Source organism: Panthera onca, chromosome D4 (assembly GCF_046562875.1).
Source record: "Panthera onca isolate mPanOnc1 chromosome D4, mPanOnc1 haplotype 2, whole genome shotgun sequence".
Classification (NCBI taxonomy): Eukaryota; Metazoa; Chordata; class Mammalia; order Carnivora; family Felidae; genus Panthera; species Panthera onca.
The window spans coordinates 89,791,241-89,807,994 of NC_138351.1; the positions used below are offsets into that span (position 1 = coordinate 89,791,241).

Sequence of the window (16,754 nt, forward strand, 5' to 3'; positions counted from 1 at the left end):
CTCTGTCCCTCAGTTTCCTCATCTGTAAAATGGGGATCCCAATAGCACCCGGTTTTGTGAGGGCTCAGTAAGTTAACACCTGGGAAACCGAGTAGGACCCGTGTTTTCACCACGTCAGCTGCCCGAAGAATCGCCACTTTCCATACAAGGTAAATGGGGCTCGGAGAGGCTTGGTGTCTGACCCAAACTCGTGCAAATTGCCTGGAATCCATGGCTCGCCCTCAGAGCCCACACCCACTCCAGGACCTCTGGGCTCACCCACCTCTCCTCCTTTCCTAAGAAAGTTCTCAGTAAAAGAAAGTTTTTACTCTGCAGGCTTGGGCCCCACGCAACCCCCTTCCGTCACCTGCCGGCTGGGGGCAGGGCACAGGGCCACGTTCTAGACTGACACTGTCCTGATGCCTGCTTCTCCATGCAAAGACAGGTTTGCAAGGTCCAGGGGGTAAGGGGCCCCATCTGAACACTAACTCCCCTTGTCACGCGGGTTTCTTCTGTTTTCCAGAAAGCCAAGCCGCCCTCAAGTCCTGCCTCCACCTCAAGCCTGCGGTCCCTCCTCACCACGGGGCACAGCCAGGGGCACTTTGGGCGGGGACCTGAGGCCCCAGGGCTGCCGACAGCGGAGGACGCGTCAATAAGGTGACCCGCCTCCAAATACGCTCACTCCCGTGGCCACAGTACAGGCCCATGGGCCCCAAAATGAACCAGCACTTTAGAAACATCCAGACCCTAGCCAGGCCTACTTTAAAATTACATTTTATTTCTCTTTGTGAATATTCGTTGTTTTTCAAAAAGGTTAACGTTACAGGTTCTTCAAGAGTCTTGTGCCTCCTGGTAAGTGCATTGGTTTGTTTTCACAGTACTCTCCACGACCACGGATGGTCCTTATTGCTGGAGGAGCGTGTCCACGCCAGGAAACGGGGACACCGGAGGGATTGGGGACCCAGGTGAGAAGCCCGGGGTCTGTGCTCCCGACAGGGAGGAGGCCCAGGGACCAGACCCAAGCTAAGCCCGGTGTCCTTGGCCAGACCTGCCGTTTCTCCAGGGTCTTTCCAGCCCCGTGTTCAGAAAGGCCGGGAGGGACAGAGAGAAAGGGGTACAGGAGGGGCAGGGTGAGTCAGGGAGCAAGGTGAGCTGGGGCCCAGGCATGCGGGGGGGGGGGGTGGGGGGGCGGGCAGCCACAGCAGGCGTGCCCCCTTCTGGTGGGCACAGCGCCGGCTCCTGGCAGGAGGGCTCGCTCACGCTCAGCGAGCGCGTATTTGCGGGACACTGCCCCCAGCAGCTCAGGGCCACCCCCTAGCACAGTAAGATCCCCTTTGTGGTGACCCAGCCCAGAACCAGAACTCCAGCTTCCTGACCCCCTCGCCCAGGGCCCTTCCTCCTTTTTTAGTGCAAGAAAGACCTGAGTGCAGAGAAGGGCCGCTCCGTTAGGAGGCCAGGTCCTGTCCACGGCATCAGGATGCCGTCACCCTGGCCCCCCGCCCACCTGCTCCCGGCCTGGCCCTTCCCCAGAGGTAGAGCTGGGACCCATCATCCCCCTCACTCGAGGCTATGGCCTCCCTGGGCGACGGGGTACCTACACACCAAGGGGCACAGGGGGAAGGTCCTAGGCCTGACAAAGGGGTTCCCGGGCATCGCGCGGGCAACCACAGTCCCGTCGTTCCGGGACAGCTGTGGGCCTGATGTCGGGAGCGGGGCTGGAGAGAGAGTTTGGACGTGAAGCACCCCTTGAATAAGTATACTACCACGTGGATAAAGGAGCAGAGCAAGGTGACCCACATCCTCCCACGCTGTCACTGGGGCTCATCCAAGTGGCTCATCGGCTGCAGAAATGAACGCTTTTTCTTTTCTGTCGGTTTTCTGTGCTTGGGTATTATTATTAGTTGGAAACCCAGGGCCGGGTGAAGTGGCTGTGGGGTTTGGCAAGCTGGAGGAAGGGGGGCTTCCGTGGGGTGTCCCTCGTAGGTCCCGCAAGCAGCCTTCAAGGCAGAAGGCTCGGCGTCGCTCAGGACCATCCTAGGGCTCTGGAGGGCCCTGGACCCGAGGGAAGGTGGCCCTCCAGACTGGCCACGCTGTCCCGACCAGCCTCCAGAGTGGCCCCGATGCCTGTCAACCATGGCCCCAAGTGACCCCCGCCAGCCCGAGGCCCCGCTTTGCTTCCTTGAGAATCACCAGCAGAGGGGTGTCTGCCGACAGCCTTCCCGGCCTCCCCAGATCCAGGACCACCACCCCCCACCGCCCCCCCGCCGGACAGCGTCTCCCCAACCTCTGACACTGGCGCCCAGAGCCTGTTTGTAGCTTCCCCCAGAGCCCCCGGGAGGGGCATCCCCTGAGAAGGAGCCAGGAGGGAAGTCACCCGCCTTTCTTACCTTGGAACTAAATCTGGCTCAAGGTGGCTGGCCCTCTAGGCGTTTGGGGCCAGTGTGGACGGAAAAGGTAAAGGCGGACCCATCTGTGGCTGGGTGCTGAGGACAGGGATGGCGAAAATCCCCTGGGCTCAACCCTCCTTCTCTCCTCCCAGATCCACCCCAGGCAAGTTAAGGCTGCCAAGAAGAGAGAGGAAGGAAGCCCAGATCCCTTCTGCACAGGTATGGGGTGGGGGGGTGGGGCATGGGGGTTTCCACCTGAGCCCGAGAGAAGGCGGGGGGGGGGGGTGTCTTTAGGTGGTCTGTCTGGTTTCGTTTCTGCTGAAACGAAAGAATGAGCAGCTGGTTTTAGGTCTAAATCTGTCCCCCTGCCCCCCCCCCCCAAGCCACCCGGGAGGAGGGGCCAGGCACCCTCTCTCTCTGCCCTGGCCCTGCCCCCTCCCTCACCTCTAGCAGAAGGTGAACAGTCCGGTAGAAAAGAGATCCTATTTCTTTGTCGGTTTGGGGCTTTTTCCTTTAAATTCAGCTTAAGGCAGAAGAAGTTTGGCAAAGCGAGTCTACGTAAGGCCGCGTGACGGGGGGGGACGAGGGAGCTGCCACGGGGGTGGGGGGAGCCGCCACTCACAGATCAGCAGCCGTGCCGGTCAGGGTCATGACCAGCTCCGCCTCCTCCCGCCCCTGAACCTCGTAAAGAGGTGTTTAAAAAACAAAAACAAAAAACAAAAAAACGAAGAAGAAGAAGAAAAACTGAAAAAGCAGTTGATTCGGGGAGGCTTGCAAGTGAATGACTGAACTGCCAGGAGAGGAGACCCAAGGTGAAGGGGCACGTGGGGTCAGGTGTCCCGGCCGGGCCTCCCCCTCCCCGAAAGGAAGCAGGTGCCAAGAGGGCTGGGGGAGGCCATCCCGGGGCCTTTGCACAGTGAGATCCGCCCGCTCGAGAAGGTAGAGTGGTTGTATTTTGCTGAATGACCGAAGAGTCCGTGCGGGTGTGGGTAGGAGCAGCGTTATAATTCGAGTCTAGCCTAGCAGGGCGCCCTGGCCGTTACCGGTGCTTGGGCGGGATCACCACGAGCGGCTGCCCGTACTTGGGCCGCCACATGAGGACCTGAGCGTCGTTGGCATTGGGCTTGACCAGGGCGCTGGGCGGTATCGGCTCGTTCTTGCTCAGGATCTTGGGCTGGTCCTGGGCGATGGGCTCCCGCAGCCTGGCGCGCTGGCCGAGGGGCCGGTTGGGGTTCACCTCGATGCTGAGTTGCATACGCCAGTGCAGCGTCTGCAAAATGATCATGTCATTGGTCGAGGTGTTGGTGGCCACCAGCCACGTGGTGAAGCTCTGGTCCCGGTAGATGTTGGTCAGCTTGGCCACGTTGCTCTCACTGACGGGCACGGCCCATGTGACGCTGGGGTAGAAGTTGTCGTTCATGCTGATGATGAACTTGGAGTCTCTCTTGGTGGGGCCCACGATGGTGCACGTCTCCGTGGTGTTGCCGTACCAGGGGTAGTTCACCCCGTCTGAGTCACTGATGGCCTCGATCTTGCCCTCCTGGAGGTCCGGGAGCTCCCAGCTGGACCTGAGGACAGGAAGACCAGTTTACTCAGTCGGCCACCCACAAGGCTGCATCCCTGAGGCTTACCTCGCGGGGCCAGGGCGGCACCAAATGACACACAGACAGCCACCGTCACGTCTGGGCTCCCCCAGACACAGCCCCCATCAAAGCCACATCCTGTCCTCCGGCACCATCTCAACTCGGTCGTGGCAACTGTTACTGTGACAGTAGCTCTCAGGCGGAAGGGGACACCAACCTGTCCTAAGTTACTCTGGGGACACGTGCTCCCGGGGGGCTGGGAGCACGGCAGCGTCTGGGGCATCAACACTCATCAACACTCATCAACACTCATGTCCATCGTGCGCCCGGCAGGTAAAGAAAGTGAAGCCAGGGGCTGGATTTTTCTTCCCCAAGCAGTGGGGGCCTGGGACCCAGGCGGCCAGACTTCATCCAGGGCCACTCCCACCCGAGCCCCTGTGATCCCAAAGGTCAGGACGTGCTGCACCCGGACTTCGGCACAACCGAGGAAGCCAGCGGTCCTCTCCAGAATACGCTGCTCCCTGCGACGCGTTCTGGTTCACAGCCGCATGATTCGCAGCGGCCAAAAGGTGGGAGAAACCCCAGTGTCCATCAACGGCAGCGTGGGTAAACAAAATGGGGTCTGTCCACACAATGGAATATTCTTCAGCCTCGAAAAAGAAGGAAACTTTGCAATATCCCACAGCGTGGATGAACCTCGAAGACATCATGCTGGGTAAGATAAGTCAGACACAACAGGATAAATACTGTATGATTCCACGTATCGGAGATCTCCCTCGGGTCATCAAATTCATAGAAACAAAGTAGAACAGTGGATACCAGGGGAGTGGGGGCGGAGAGTCAATGTTTCATGGGTGCAGAGTTCCAGGGGGAGGAAATGGGAACGTTCCGGAAACAGATGCACAACGACGTGGATGGACTTAAAGACGCACCCCTCTACCAAAATGCATCGCTTCACGTCAGCGATTAGCAAACCTGGGGCCACCCTGGGAGGGATGGAGAGGCATGTGATTTTGCTAATTCTCCTGTTTACTTCATTTCTGTTTTCATTTCATTGAAAAAGTCACAAATTAGGGTAACACCTGCCTACCAGGCCATCTCCTGCCCGGGGCTCTGAGCTCATCAAACTCCCAGGGAACTGGGGCAGCAGCTCAAACGACCTCCCATTTCTGAAGTCCCCACCGGTCCCCGAAAGCCAACAGGCCACAGCAGTCACGGGCAGGCGAGGCCGGGCAGGCCACCCACACAGCAGGTCGTGAGCCTGCTGACCCGGCTCTCCTCGCAGGTGGGTATCACGGGCCGGAAAAGGAGTTTAGGGTCCCCGTCCTGGATTTCTTAGAAGCCTGTGCCTTTGCCCCACCTGTGTCCAGGCGCCTAGAAAGCACCCACTCTGTGCTCTCACGGTGGCCGTACTCACTTGCAAAAGGTTTTCTTTTTTTTTAAGGCAGAAAGTAAACTTGCAAAAGGAACTTTACTCTTCAGTGGCTGTCTTTCACTTCCTAAGAGCTGGCTTGTTTTGAGGGAGTGGGGCTCAGCACCAGAGCGGCCCCCCTCTCCCCCAGCCTCAGGTTTCCTTTCCTCCCCAGCCTCCAAATGCCCGAGCCTTGGCCCAGTCACAGGCGGGTGACGGTCCTTATGAGCCAGCAGACAGTCGTGTCTCATGTGGGATATTACTCAGAATCAGGTTCCGGGGCCTTTGTCTTCCAATCATCACAGGCCCGCATGGGCTGCCTCTGTTCCCCAGGGCCCCAGCCACCCCCCGCCGCCCTCGCCTAGTCGACGAGGTGGGAGTGAATGCAGTTAAGGGAACAACTTCTGGGGGACACACGCCAGCCCGGATCCAGCCTCAGTCCAGCTACTAGCTCTGATTAAGTTACAAGTCTCTGAGCCTCCGTTTTCTCATCAGTTAACTGAGGATAGTCCTACCCACCTTGCAAGGTTTTTGTGATGATTAGATGTATTGATATAAACATATAAACGGCAATATGTAGAAGCTTCCAGAAACCATGTTGGGGGCATTTAGAGGTGTGCCAGCCCTGACTGATCTGAAGCCTTTGTGACCTCCGCAGTTTGGGGATTATACATGCTTGGAAAGGAATGAACTGCATGCAGTCACTGCCTCCTCCAAGATTCCCTGTTTGTTCTGGGACGACCTTGAGCTTCAAAGCAGACCCTCGGTTCTTTGCTCCATGGCAGAGGGGGGCGAGGTGGGACCCCAGCCCTGCACACACCGAACCTTTTCCTTGTTGCACGGCAGAGGTCCCACAGGCGGGCTGTGGTGCACAGAGGCCACTTAAAGGTGTGAGCAAGGCTCCCAGGACTGTGCACACACACGTCGGAATCAGACTCCTCACTCTCCCTCACATGCCCTGTTCCTGTGGCAACCCCCATCCACCATCCACTCACCAAGTGTTTGCAGAGCACCCGCCATAGGTGTTTGCAGAGCACCCACCGCCAGTGTGTGCAGAGCACCTGCCGTCAGTGTGTGCAGAGCGCCTGCCGTCGGTGTTTGCAGAGCACCTGCCGTCAGTGTGTGCAGAGCACCTGCCGTCGGTGTTTGCAGAGCACCTGCTGTCGGTGTTTGCAGAGCACCTGCCGTCAGTGTGTGCAGAGCGCCTGCCGTCGGTGTTTGCAGAGCACCTGCTGTCGGTGTGTGCAGAGCACCTGCCACTGGAGGACGCTGCACCCTCCGGGCACCTGGCACCATCCTGGACTCTCTCACCTCTGCACACTCCCCTTCTCCTTTGCCTTCACCCTGGCCAGGACCCCTCCCTCCTCCCGGGTCTCCCGGCCTCTACTCCTGCCTCCTACAATATTCTCCCAGAAGCGGGAGTGATCTTGTCAAAACACACATCTGTCTGCACTGTCCCTCAAAGCCAACGCATCTGAAGCCCAGGACCCCTCGTGCACACACACGCACGCACGCACACCCTCCCCAGGCTCCAGACCCACCAGCCGCTCTCAGTTCCTCTAATGGGCCGTGCCCCTCCTGTCCCCCCCTGTCTCGAGGCCTTCTGCCAGGACCAGTGTCCCTCCTCCTCCTGTGCGGGTCACTGCTCCTCATGGCTCAGCTCCGGAGCCCCCCAGAGAAGCCCACGCTGACCCAACCCAGGTGGCCCCATATCCGATGCCATTTGGTCCTCGCCCTGCTGCTTCCTGGCGCATGCACAGGGGTGATCCGATGACCATGCGATTGCTTGGTGATGATCTCTAGAGGGCAGGGGCCAGGCCTCCAGGATGTAGGCAAATAAGTGTTGGTGGCCTGGATCGGTGACTGTGGGTGGCCTGCCCAGCCTCGCCTTCAGGGCCTGGGCCCCAAAAGGGGGTCTCCTGAAGGAGTTTAGAGTGTCCAAAGCCACCCCGTTCATGCATCGTCTCACCTGGAGTAGCTGTCCTTAGCACCCGCTGTCCTTGCAGTGACGCCGGTGACAATGGTCATGTTCCCTAAGCACAGAGGACGTGTCAGGCACCCTATGTACGTACGTCCCCCCAGTGCTTCTCCTCAACCACCCTGGGGACACGTCAGAGGGGCACGTTTTATACAAGAGGCTTGGAGACGGTACAGGCCTATCTCAAGGTCACACAACCACAAAGCCGCCAGGCCAGGACCCACAACCTGAGGGAGCTCTTAGCCAGCGGTTTCAAAAGACCCTCACTCAACCATGCACACACACACACGCATGTGCACACACACACAGAGGCCCTTACCCACAGGCCTCCAACACAGGCCTCGCCCAACACTCACACACACACGCACATACACACACACGAGCTCGAGCATCACAGCTGGCCGAGGGTGTGGGTCTGAAGGGGTTAGAAAGGCCTTCCCTGGAGACCGAGGCGGGTAGAAGTGATGCTGAGGGCCACCCCTGGGGGCCGGGGAGCATCACAGCGGCAAAAGCTTCTGGGTGGAGGTGAAGGAAACCAGGGATGCCCAGCGCGGTGCCTTGGAGGGAAGGTGAGGCTGGCCCTTTCATTGACCTTGGACGACAGGAGCACACCTCTCCCAGCCGCCCGGGAAGAGCCTGGAGGGCTCTCCCCCCAAAACAGACGGCCCCTCACAACCTCAGGGTTCCCCAGCCTCTCCCGGGGCTCTGACCGCGTTTTGAGTTCTGGACCCCAGAGCCAGACTGGACCCCAGACAGGGGTCTCAGAGCAGAGTTTCCAAACTTCCCATCTCTGTTCACTTTGGTCCCATCTACATTCTATATACTTCCTGTACTATTATTGACTTAAAATCATTTTTTTTAAAAATTGCATTTAGTTTTTCCTAAGAAACACACGGAAATAACACGTTGAGTGTCCTAGATACATTTTTCCCCCAAATATACATTCAAATAAATACGTTGCTTTAAATTACAGTTGTATCGAGGCACCTGGGTGGCTCTGTCGGTTAAGCGCCGACCTCAGCTCAGGTCACGATCTCATGGTTTGTGAGTTCGAGCCCCACATCGGGCTCTGTCCTGATGGCTCAGAGCCTGGAGCCTGCTTGCGATTCGTGTCTCCCTCTCTCTCTGCCCCTCCCCTGCTCGCACTGTCTCTCTCTCTCTCAAAAATAAAATAAACATTAAATTACAGTTGTACTTAGGCTTAACTGAGTTCACTTCAATATTATTTCACATCCCACAACTGATGCCCGTTAGATGCTCTGAGAAACTCATTTACAGACAAGGAGTTGAGGCTTGAGGGCAAGAGGGCTGCTTGGACCGAGGCTTTTCTGGCCACACTGGTCCCACTGGCACTTAGGGCTTATCTCGCCCGGTCCCCAGTTTTACAGATCTCATGGTCTTGTACAATTTGCAAAACGTTCAAATTCTGCAAAAGTTTGCAACCGGGAGCCCAGTTTCCTGATTTCTGCCCCGTGTGGCCGCCTGCCAGGCCAGCCCCTTCCCACTAGGCACCTGCTCTCCGAGGGAGGGTCTGGGGGTGTCCCCCCACCGCCTGCTCCCAGGGCTCCCCCAAAAACCAAGCCCCACTCCTTTTGCAGCCCACCCCCCCCCCTTCATCCAGGCCCCAGCACCATATCCCCTGAAAGGACCAACGGTGCCTAATCTTAATTTTTAGTTGTAAAAGCTGTGTTTTTCTTTAAAAAAAAAAAAAACGCTATAGAGAAGTATATGAAGTGAGAAAGGAAAGCCACGTCTTCCACGCCCGCCCCCACCTCACTGAGGTTACTCACCACATTACGCTTTGGTAAACATCCTTCTAGACCTTTCTCTGCATAGACCCACAGTACTTGTTCCCATTCACAGTGTTTTCTTTTAAACAAAAATGGGTTCCTACGCTACATGCTTTACAACTTTTAAAAAAAACGTTTTATTTCGGAGAGGCAGAGTGAGAGCGAGCGAGCGAGGGCACAAGGAGGGGAGGGGCAGGGAGAGGGAGACAGAGGATCCCAAGCAGACTCCACGCTGTCAGCCCAGACAGAGCCCAGCGTGAGGCTCAAACTCGCGAACTGTGAGATCACGACCTGAGCCAAAGTCGGATGCTTACCCGACTGAGCCACCCAGGCGTCCCCTTATATTTAAAAAAAAATTTTTTTTTTTTGCAAGTGCTGGAGTTTTCATCCTCATATATACATGCTTCTGGCCTGGGTCTTCCATTCACACATTAGGCAATTTGTTGTTGTTGTTCAGATGTTTTTTGTACGCCTACCCTATGCCAGGCCCCGGGCCAGGTGCTCAAAGTCCCTGTGAGACAAACTCTACAGGTAGAACAGCACTGAAGGGCATGTAGGTTTGAAATTGTAACAGAGCCAGCCAAACCCACCTTCTAGACGCTGCCTGAACTGTATGTACCCCCTCAAACAGCCCGTGAGGCTGTCCATTTCCCCCCAACCCCAACACCGAATCGGCTGCGTTTCTACCCGGAGCCGATCAGCAAAGAACAGAAGCTCTCAGGATTTAATTTGTTATTTCCCTGATTGCCACGGCTGTCGGGTGCCTCCTCGCACGTCTCCGGGCGCAGCCAGCTTTTGTTTTCGGAAGGTGAGGGTTGGAGCCATCGCTTGGCTGGGGCCGGTCCGTGGGGAGCTCTCTTTGGGCTGGGCAGTCCCCCTCACTTCCTCCCGCCCCAAAGCCTGGAAACAAGGACTTCCCTCTCCCACCCACGCCACCCTCGCCTCCGCCAGGGCCCAGCAGATGGGGGGAGGCAGCCTTCCGGTCCCAGAGAGGAAGCTTCGTCCTCGATTGTTCTGTGTGGGCCCGCGGCTGCAGGAAGGGGCCACGTGGTCACCGCTGGAGCAGAGCAAGCCTCCTTGGGCAAGTGGCCTCAGGTCTCAGAGGCTGTGTCCTCGTCATAAAAGGAGGGCCCCATGACGTCCTTGGGACACTGGGAGGGGAGCCCGGGCAGCTCTGTTCATCACCCAGCTCCGGCGTCCTGCCACCGGCCTGTGGCCTCAGTCCCTGCGCCCCCGCCTGGCCCCTTCCCACCAGCCTCCTTGTGGTCCCGAAGCAGGTGTCCCCCCCGTGTGCTGGCTGGAAGGACCTGGCAGGCCTCCTCGCTCAAGGCTCTCACACCATAGGCGGGTCCGCGACACCCAACCCCGGAAGAGAGAGCGGCTCTACATACAGCAGCCTTCCCGCTGACTCCGCCAGGCATCCCAGATTTAATAATCAACTACGAGCAGCTATCACACCGACACCCGTCGTGGATCGAGTGCATCGTGTGTGCCGGGCACTGTGCTGAGCTCTTATCGTGCACTATCTCATTTAACCCCTCACAGCAACCCAGGGAGGGAAGGGACCATTCTCCCCATCTCACAGATGGGAACAGAGAGGCCCGGAGAGGCTAAGAGACTGGTCTCAAGGTCACGGCACCGCGGGAGGGCGGAGCTAGGATCCGCACCCGGCTGGACCAGGGGGACAAGGGTGAGGGGAGGTGGCACTGTCCCCCCTGAGAGACCCTGTCTCTTGAGCTACTTCACCCCCAAGTCTGCCCTTTGGCCTTGGCCGTGGGCCGGCCGCCCTGAGGGCTTCAGAGAAGGGCAAACGAGGGACGACATGAAGCGTCTCCCGCACGGGCTAGAAACTGTGACTTGTCACTTAGAAGGCTGTGCCGGCTGACAGGTGGTGGCTGAGGAATTGCGGAGGATGGGGTTGTGAAGACAGGTGTCTCCAACAGTTTGGGGTGGGGGGAGGTGGCTTTTAAAGCAATGTGGGTTGGCCCGAAAACCATATAGAATCCCGTGAAGCTGGCACGGAGAAACTTGGCGCTCCATGGCTCTCCTCTGGAGGAGTTGGGGAATCACCGAGGTGGCTTGTGTGACAGTTCCACTGCATGTATTTCCAGCCCGGGATGTCATTCTGCAAAGTTCTCCTGGATTAGGGATTAATTTTAAGCAGGGATAACGTCAAAGGGTATTACGGGTTCCGGTTAAGGATTTGGAATTAATATTTTGGATACAAGCCCGTTCGTAGAGAACGGGAGCCCTGACCTTAACCTTTGCCACCTGGCTTCCCTCTCCCCTGGCCACTGAGGTCCCGGGCGTGGGTTTCATTCTAATGATCTCGATCGTCTGGGTCTAGTCTGGCGGTTCTCATTCGAGGGTGACTCTGCACCCTTCCCGGAGACATCGGGCAGGGTCTGGAGATCACAGCGGGGGCGCTGGGTGCTCCTGGCATTGAGATCGTGCCCCGCGATTGTGAGTTCGAGCCCCGCGTTGGGCTCTGTGCCGACCGCTCGGAGCCTGGAGCCCGTTTCGGATCCTCTGTCTCCCTCTCTCTCTGCCCCTCCCCCTGATCATGCTCTGACTCTCTCTTTGTCTCTCTCTCTCTCTAAATTGAATAAACGTGGGGCGCCTGGGTGGCTCAGTCGGTTAAGTGGCCGACTTCAGCTCAGGTCATGATCTCGCGGTCCGTGAGTTCGAGCCCCGCGTCGGGCTCTGTGCTGACAGCTCAGAGCCTGGAGCCTGTTTCAGATTCTGTGTCTCCCTCTCTCTGACCCTCCCCCGTTCATGCTCTGTCTCTCTCTGTCTCAAAAATAACATTAAAAAAAATTTTTTTTTAAATTGAATAAACGTTAAATATAAAAAAAAAACCAAAACAAAACAGGAAAGAGCATAGTTTGGGGTTGGGAAGATGGCACCTAAATGTTTCCGATGCTCAAGAAGGAGCAGACATCAGGCTTTCTCTAAACAAGCCCTTCTCATTTGCAGAGGCTGCCGGTCGAATACAGAGCTCTGCCCAGGATCAGAGGAGCCGTGCTCTCTGCTAATTCCACTTTTTAGCACGATTTGGCCAATCCGTGGTAAGTGGAGCTGTTTCCAACTCAGCGTCTCAGCCACACGGTGGTCACCTAGCACCGTCCTCTCACTGGTCCCTCAGAGCCACCTGCGGGCAGTTCTCTCCTTATCCGCCCTGGCGGCTGTCACCCGGCACACGAGGTGGCTGGCGGGGGGGATGGCTCCACACGGCCCCTGTCCAGAGAGCCTCAGGTTCTGCCCTTCTGTGGAGCTGGTCCTGCCCCAGCCGGGAGTGTGGAGGCAGGAAGAGCGGGTGCAGGGGGACCCGAGAGGGGGCGGGGGGGGGGGGGGGGCGGGGCAGGGCAGGGCAGAGGAGGAAACAAAAGGAAGCAAATGGAAAGCACACAAAACGGCCTTCAACCTCGGAGAGCTCAAATCATTCGTGACTTGCGCTATTTTAACATTTTTAAAAGTCAGGAAGTGGGTGCTTTGTGAACAAGAGAGACCTGGGCTCAGGAGAAACTTCACTCCCAGGAGAAGTTTGATCTGCCCGGATTCGGCCACGATTCTCAACTTTTTACGGACACCGTGGCTCACACCCACCCACCCCCTAGGAGAGAAGAACGCTCACATAACCACGCTAAAGACCACCGAGGGCTTGGGGCCGTGCCGACTGCTTGACAAACGTCATCTCTCGTAACTCTCGCAGTAAAAGCTATAGGGCAAGGACTATGACTGGCCCTACTTGCAGACGGGGAAACCGAGGGTCAGAGTGGCTGAGGTCACACACCCTGGAAAGTGGCAGAGCCTGGACGCCCGCCCAGGTCTGCCTGACTGCAGTCTAGGTGCGCACTGGGTTCCTCTAACCAGGAACCAAGGACTGGCACAGAAAGGGAAAGTCATCTCGGGTCTCCGGCCTCAGGCCTGCCTCCAGCAACAGTGCCTGAAAGCTCAGAGCGGAGGCTTTAAGTCCCTGTGTGCAGATGGGGAACTGGAGGCCCCGGCCGGGCCTGTTCCTCCTCTCTGCCCGCCGCGCCGCCTCGGCACTCAGCCCCTTTGGTTCTCCCCCAACTTCCTCCCGGCGCTCGGATCTTTCCAATCTTTCCATGGTCAGCAAAACCCTCTGCCTTCCCTACCCCTTCTCGGGAAGAACGTAGCCTGTGCCTCAAACCCCCAGAAAACCCTCTGCGCCTGTGTCTTGTCACTCGTCCCGGATCCTTTGCAGGGTCCAAAAAAGGTTTCTGGCTGAAGGCTTCCTAGGATCTAGTCCACACCGAATAACTCAGAATCATGTTTCCCTTCTTGCAATGGAAAGTCAGCACCCCCCCTCACACACACACACACACACACACACACACACACACACCGAGTTAAAAGCCACTTTGGAGAATGAAAGGGCCTTGGGTAGAGACATCAGGTTGATGGAGGGACATGCCCCGCGTGGGCCCCTGTGGGGTGATCCTGTTTACGCCCTCATTTTATGCTTTACCGCGTTTCTCTTGTTTGCCTTACAACTTCAGAGTCATTAAGGAAACGCAATGGGATTTAGCGTCCTGCCACCTTCCATCCCCTCCCCGCCCCCTCTAATTTCGGAGGGGCCCAGGATGTTCTGAGACCCGGGAAAAGGCCCAAGTCCCGGGGGCTCCCCTGCTCCGCTCCTCCCTTGAAGAACCGGGAAGAAGCAGCACGCACCTGGAGAGGCTGGCCGTGGGAGAGTATCCCCCGCCAGTCCCGGGCACAGTTGGGAAGCTGTCCCTGGGGCCCGCCTCGCTCTCTCAGAGGGACCTCGTGCTCGGAAACAGCTATTTTCACCTCCCTGTCTTCAGGCGGCCCTGGAAGCCAAGAGGCTTTCCTTTCTGTCCACCTCTTCTCTTTCCACACTGGGACGACCACCCCCAGGAACCCCAGCGCATGCCAGGAAAGAAGGTGCCAGCTCCCCGTGTACTGCACCCAGACGTGCATTGTCCTGGGAACGTTCCGGACCCCAGGCTGGAGGGAAGAGGCCAGTGGGCTCCTCTCAGCTGTGAGGGCCCCTCTGGAGCCTTCTGGACACTGACACAGGATGTCTACATCAAGCGGCCTTCTGCCTCGGGGAGAGAAAAACGCTATACCCTGAACCGAGAAGGCTCGGTTTCTAAAACGAGCCACCCTCTCAAGCAAAACACCGGAACAGCAAAGCATTCCCCCACCACCACCACCTCCCCGTCCTGATATGCATGTGAAAACACTGCAGAGACAAGTTCGAGCCCAGCACCTGTGCAAGTAACTATGGAGGGCTCCACTGTCTTCTCCTTAACTTCCGCCACATGGACCTCTCCGGGAGGCCTGAGCCCCCACCCAAGCGGGGGGGGGGGGGTGCCAAGCCTCAGCCTCTCTAGCAGCCCCAGGACAGCACGCTTGTTTTGCCAAAAGAGACACCTGGTGGAACGTGCCTCTGCTTTCTCAGCATCTCGCGGGGAAGGACGCAGGAACCCCAGGGGCCGGTGACAGCAGGAAGAGAGGTCCCAGAGCCGTGACCCCAATCCGAATCACCAGGCAAACCCTGGAGAGCACCTGGCCAAGGAGGACACAGGGACGGCTTCCACCGCTGCCCGAAGCTTCCCTCCCACCCCAGGCCTCCAAGCTCCCCACCCCGAGCAGCCCCCCACCCCCGACAGCTTGTGTCTGAGCAGTACTCACATGCCCTGTTCCCCGTACTGGTTGTAGAACTCCATGTGGCTGCACGCCTGGATCCAGCCAACGACCCAGGTCTCTTTCTTGGGGATGGGTGGCATGACCACCTGGGCCGAGGCACGGAAGTGGGGTGTCCTGTAGCGGAGCACCACGCTGGAGGACTCATCGATGCTGGTGGGGATGGGGTCAATAGAGGCTTTCACGTCAATCACGGTGATGCCTTCCCGGAAGACTCTGGCTTTGCCCCCGATGCTCTGAATACAGCCCATGGCACAAAGCAGCGCTCTGATCTCCAGGGAAGGCCAGCAGTCCCAGAGAAAACTGGGCATTGAAAGGATGGAGGTTGCGGGACCCAGTGCAGACAGGACTGCTCTCCAATCTCAAATCTCAAGACCGATATCCATAGGATAGAAAACTTCACTGAGTAGAGGGGGTCTGCATATCACTACCTCGGGCCTGCTTAGAAATAAGGATTTTGCTGCATTTCAAGAGCCCTGGGTCCTCTCCTCTTCTGCTAGCAGTGGACAAAAATCACCGATATTCTTTGGGTTAAGAAAAAGGAAAGTTTGGAGGTTAATGGGTAATCATGGTGCTCAGACAGCCAGCCCTTCGGTGCCTCACACGCGGGGAACGCAGCTCGGAGACGCTCCCTGAAGTCCTCGGGCGGCGAAGGCGAACGCCGGCAGACACATAAATAAGGAAGGCTCCGTCCCCTGCGCCGCGCCGCCACCGTCGCTGCAGAAGTCCTACTTCCTGCCCTCTGCCTTCCGCACGCGCTCGCTCGGGGCACACGCACCGGCCGCTCGCCCAACGGGGCCCAATCAATGGAAGAGCAGTTTCTGTTCGAGCGCGGAGGCCCCGGCGCCCTCGGGGGCGAGCGCCGACCCGCGGCTTCCAGGAGGCGAGCGCCGGGCACCGGCCGCCCGCGGGGTCCCCGAGGAGCGCGGCGCGGCGCGGGTCCCCGTCGGCGCCCACTCGCGGGCGCGGGCCGACGCCCCCACGCGGGCGCCCCGCGTCCCCCCGCCGCTGTCGCTGTCGCCGCCCGCCGCCGTGCGGGGCTCCGGGGCTGCGCTGGGGCCGCCGCCCGGCTCGCCGCGACCGCCGAGGACCTGGTCGGGGGGGGGGGTGGAAGGGACAGGGCGTCAAGGCCCGCCTCAAAGTTGAGCCGAACTTTGCTGCGGGGAACGCGCGAGGCGGCGACGCGTGTGCGCGGGCTGCAGAGCTGACGGCGCAGCTCTGGGCGGTCTCCCCGGAGGCGGCGGCCCACCCCCCCCCCCCACCTCCGCCCGCCCCGTCAGTGGCGGCTGCACGACCGCGCGCACCAGCGAATAATCGCCGCCCGTGACATCTCCGCTGACACCTCCCGGCCTGGGAGTGGCGTGGGGGGCGGGGGGCGGGGGCGACCGGCTGGCACTGCAGTGGGCCGCGTGGACTTGCCCGCCCTGGCACTGCCCCTACCGCCTCGCCGCCGGCGCCCCTTCCCCGCCGGGTTCCTCCGGCCCCCTGGGGGCGCAGTGCCACCCCGCAGGCCGGTCCGATCGGGCGTGCGCCCCTTCCCGGGCCGGGATCCTCCGACTCCGGAGGGTGCAGTGCCCCAGCCCCGCCGCGTCGGGCGCCTCTGTCCCCCACCTCGCCAGCCCCAAGCGGCCCCGGGTCCCCGCGCGTCGGGCGCGCTCACCGCCGCCGGGCAACTTTGGCGCGCACGCCCCCACCCGGGCGGCGCCACCGACTCACCTGCCCCTCGGGCCGCTCCGCGCGCCCCGGCCGCCGCCCTCCGGACGCCCCTGACCCCGCCGCGGGCACGTCCTCGGGGCGTCCCCCCCCCCCTTCCCCCGGGCAGTGTCCTTTGGCTCTACTGGGGTCTGGGGCGACCGTGGGCGCCCCCGGCCCCCACCTCCTCCTAGCTCGGGGCTGCCAGTGGGTGGCCGGGGGCGGAGGGCTGAGGCTCGG

The 16,754-nt window shown here is 59.3% G+C and overlaps 1 protein-coding gene across 3 annotated transcripts; it reads right to left on the reverse strand.

Annotated features, from left to right (window-relative positions):
• Positions 1-737: 737 nt before the first annotated feature.
• Positions 738-15,774, reverse strand: FAM78A (family with sequence similarity 78 member A). 3 transcript variants are annotated; one of them, XR_013551638.2, is made up of 3 exons: positions 14,811-15,774; positions 2,811-3,934; positions 738-2,681 (listed from the first exon to the last, which is right to left on the reverse strand). XR_013551638.2 is itself a non-coding variant. In XM_078436337.2 (2 exons), exons 1-2 carry the CDS (start codon positions 15,131-15,133, stop codon positions 3,406-3,408), a joined length of 852 nt encoding a protein of 283 aa, XP_078292463.1. In that variant the 5' UTR covers positions 15,134-15,774; the 3' UTR covers positions 738-3,405. The 3 variants fall into 3 exon arrangements, 2 of the variants coding, with proteins under 2 accessions (XP_078292463.1, XP_060484632.1); XM_078436337.2 differs by having other exon boundaries at positions 738-3,934; XM_060628649.3 differs by lacking the exon at positions 14,811-15,774 and adding an exon at positions 6,314-6,319 and having other exon boundaries at positions 738-3,934.
• Positions 15,775-16,754: the final 980 nt, after the last annotated feature.

Coding starts and splice junctions, on each gene's coding strand:
- FAM78A (XM_078436337.2), bottom strand. CDS start 15,133: ATGCCCAGTTTTCTCTGGGACTGCTGGCCTTCCCTGGAGATCAGAGCG. Junction 3,935..14,810: donor CAGTACGGGGAACAGGGCAT/GTGAGTACTGCT, acceptor TCCTGTCCTCAG/GTCCAGCTGGGAGCTCCCGG.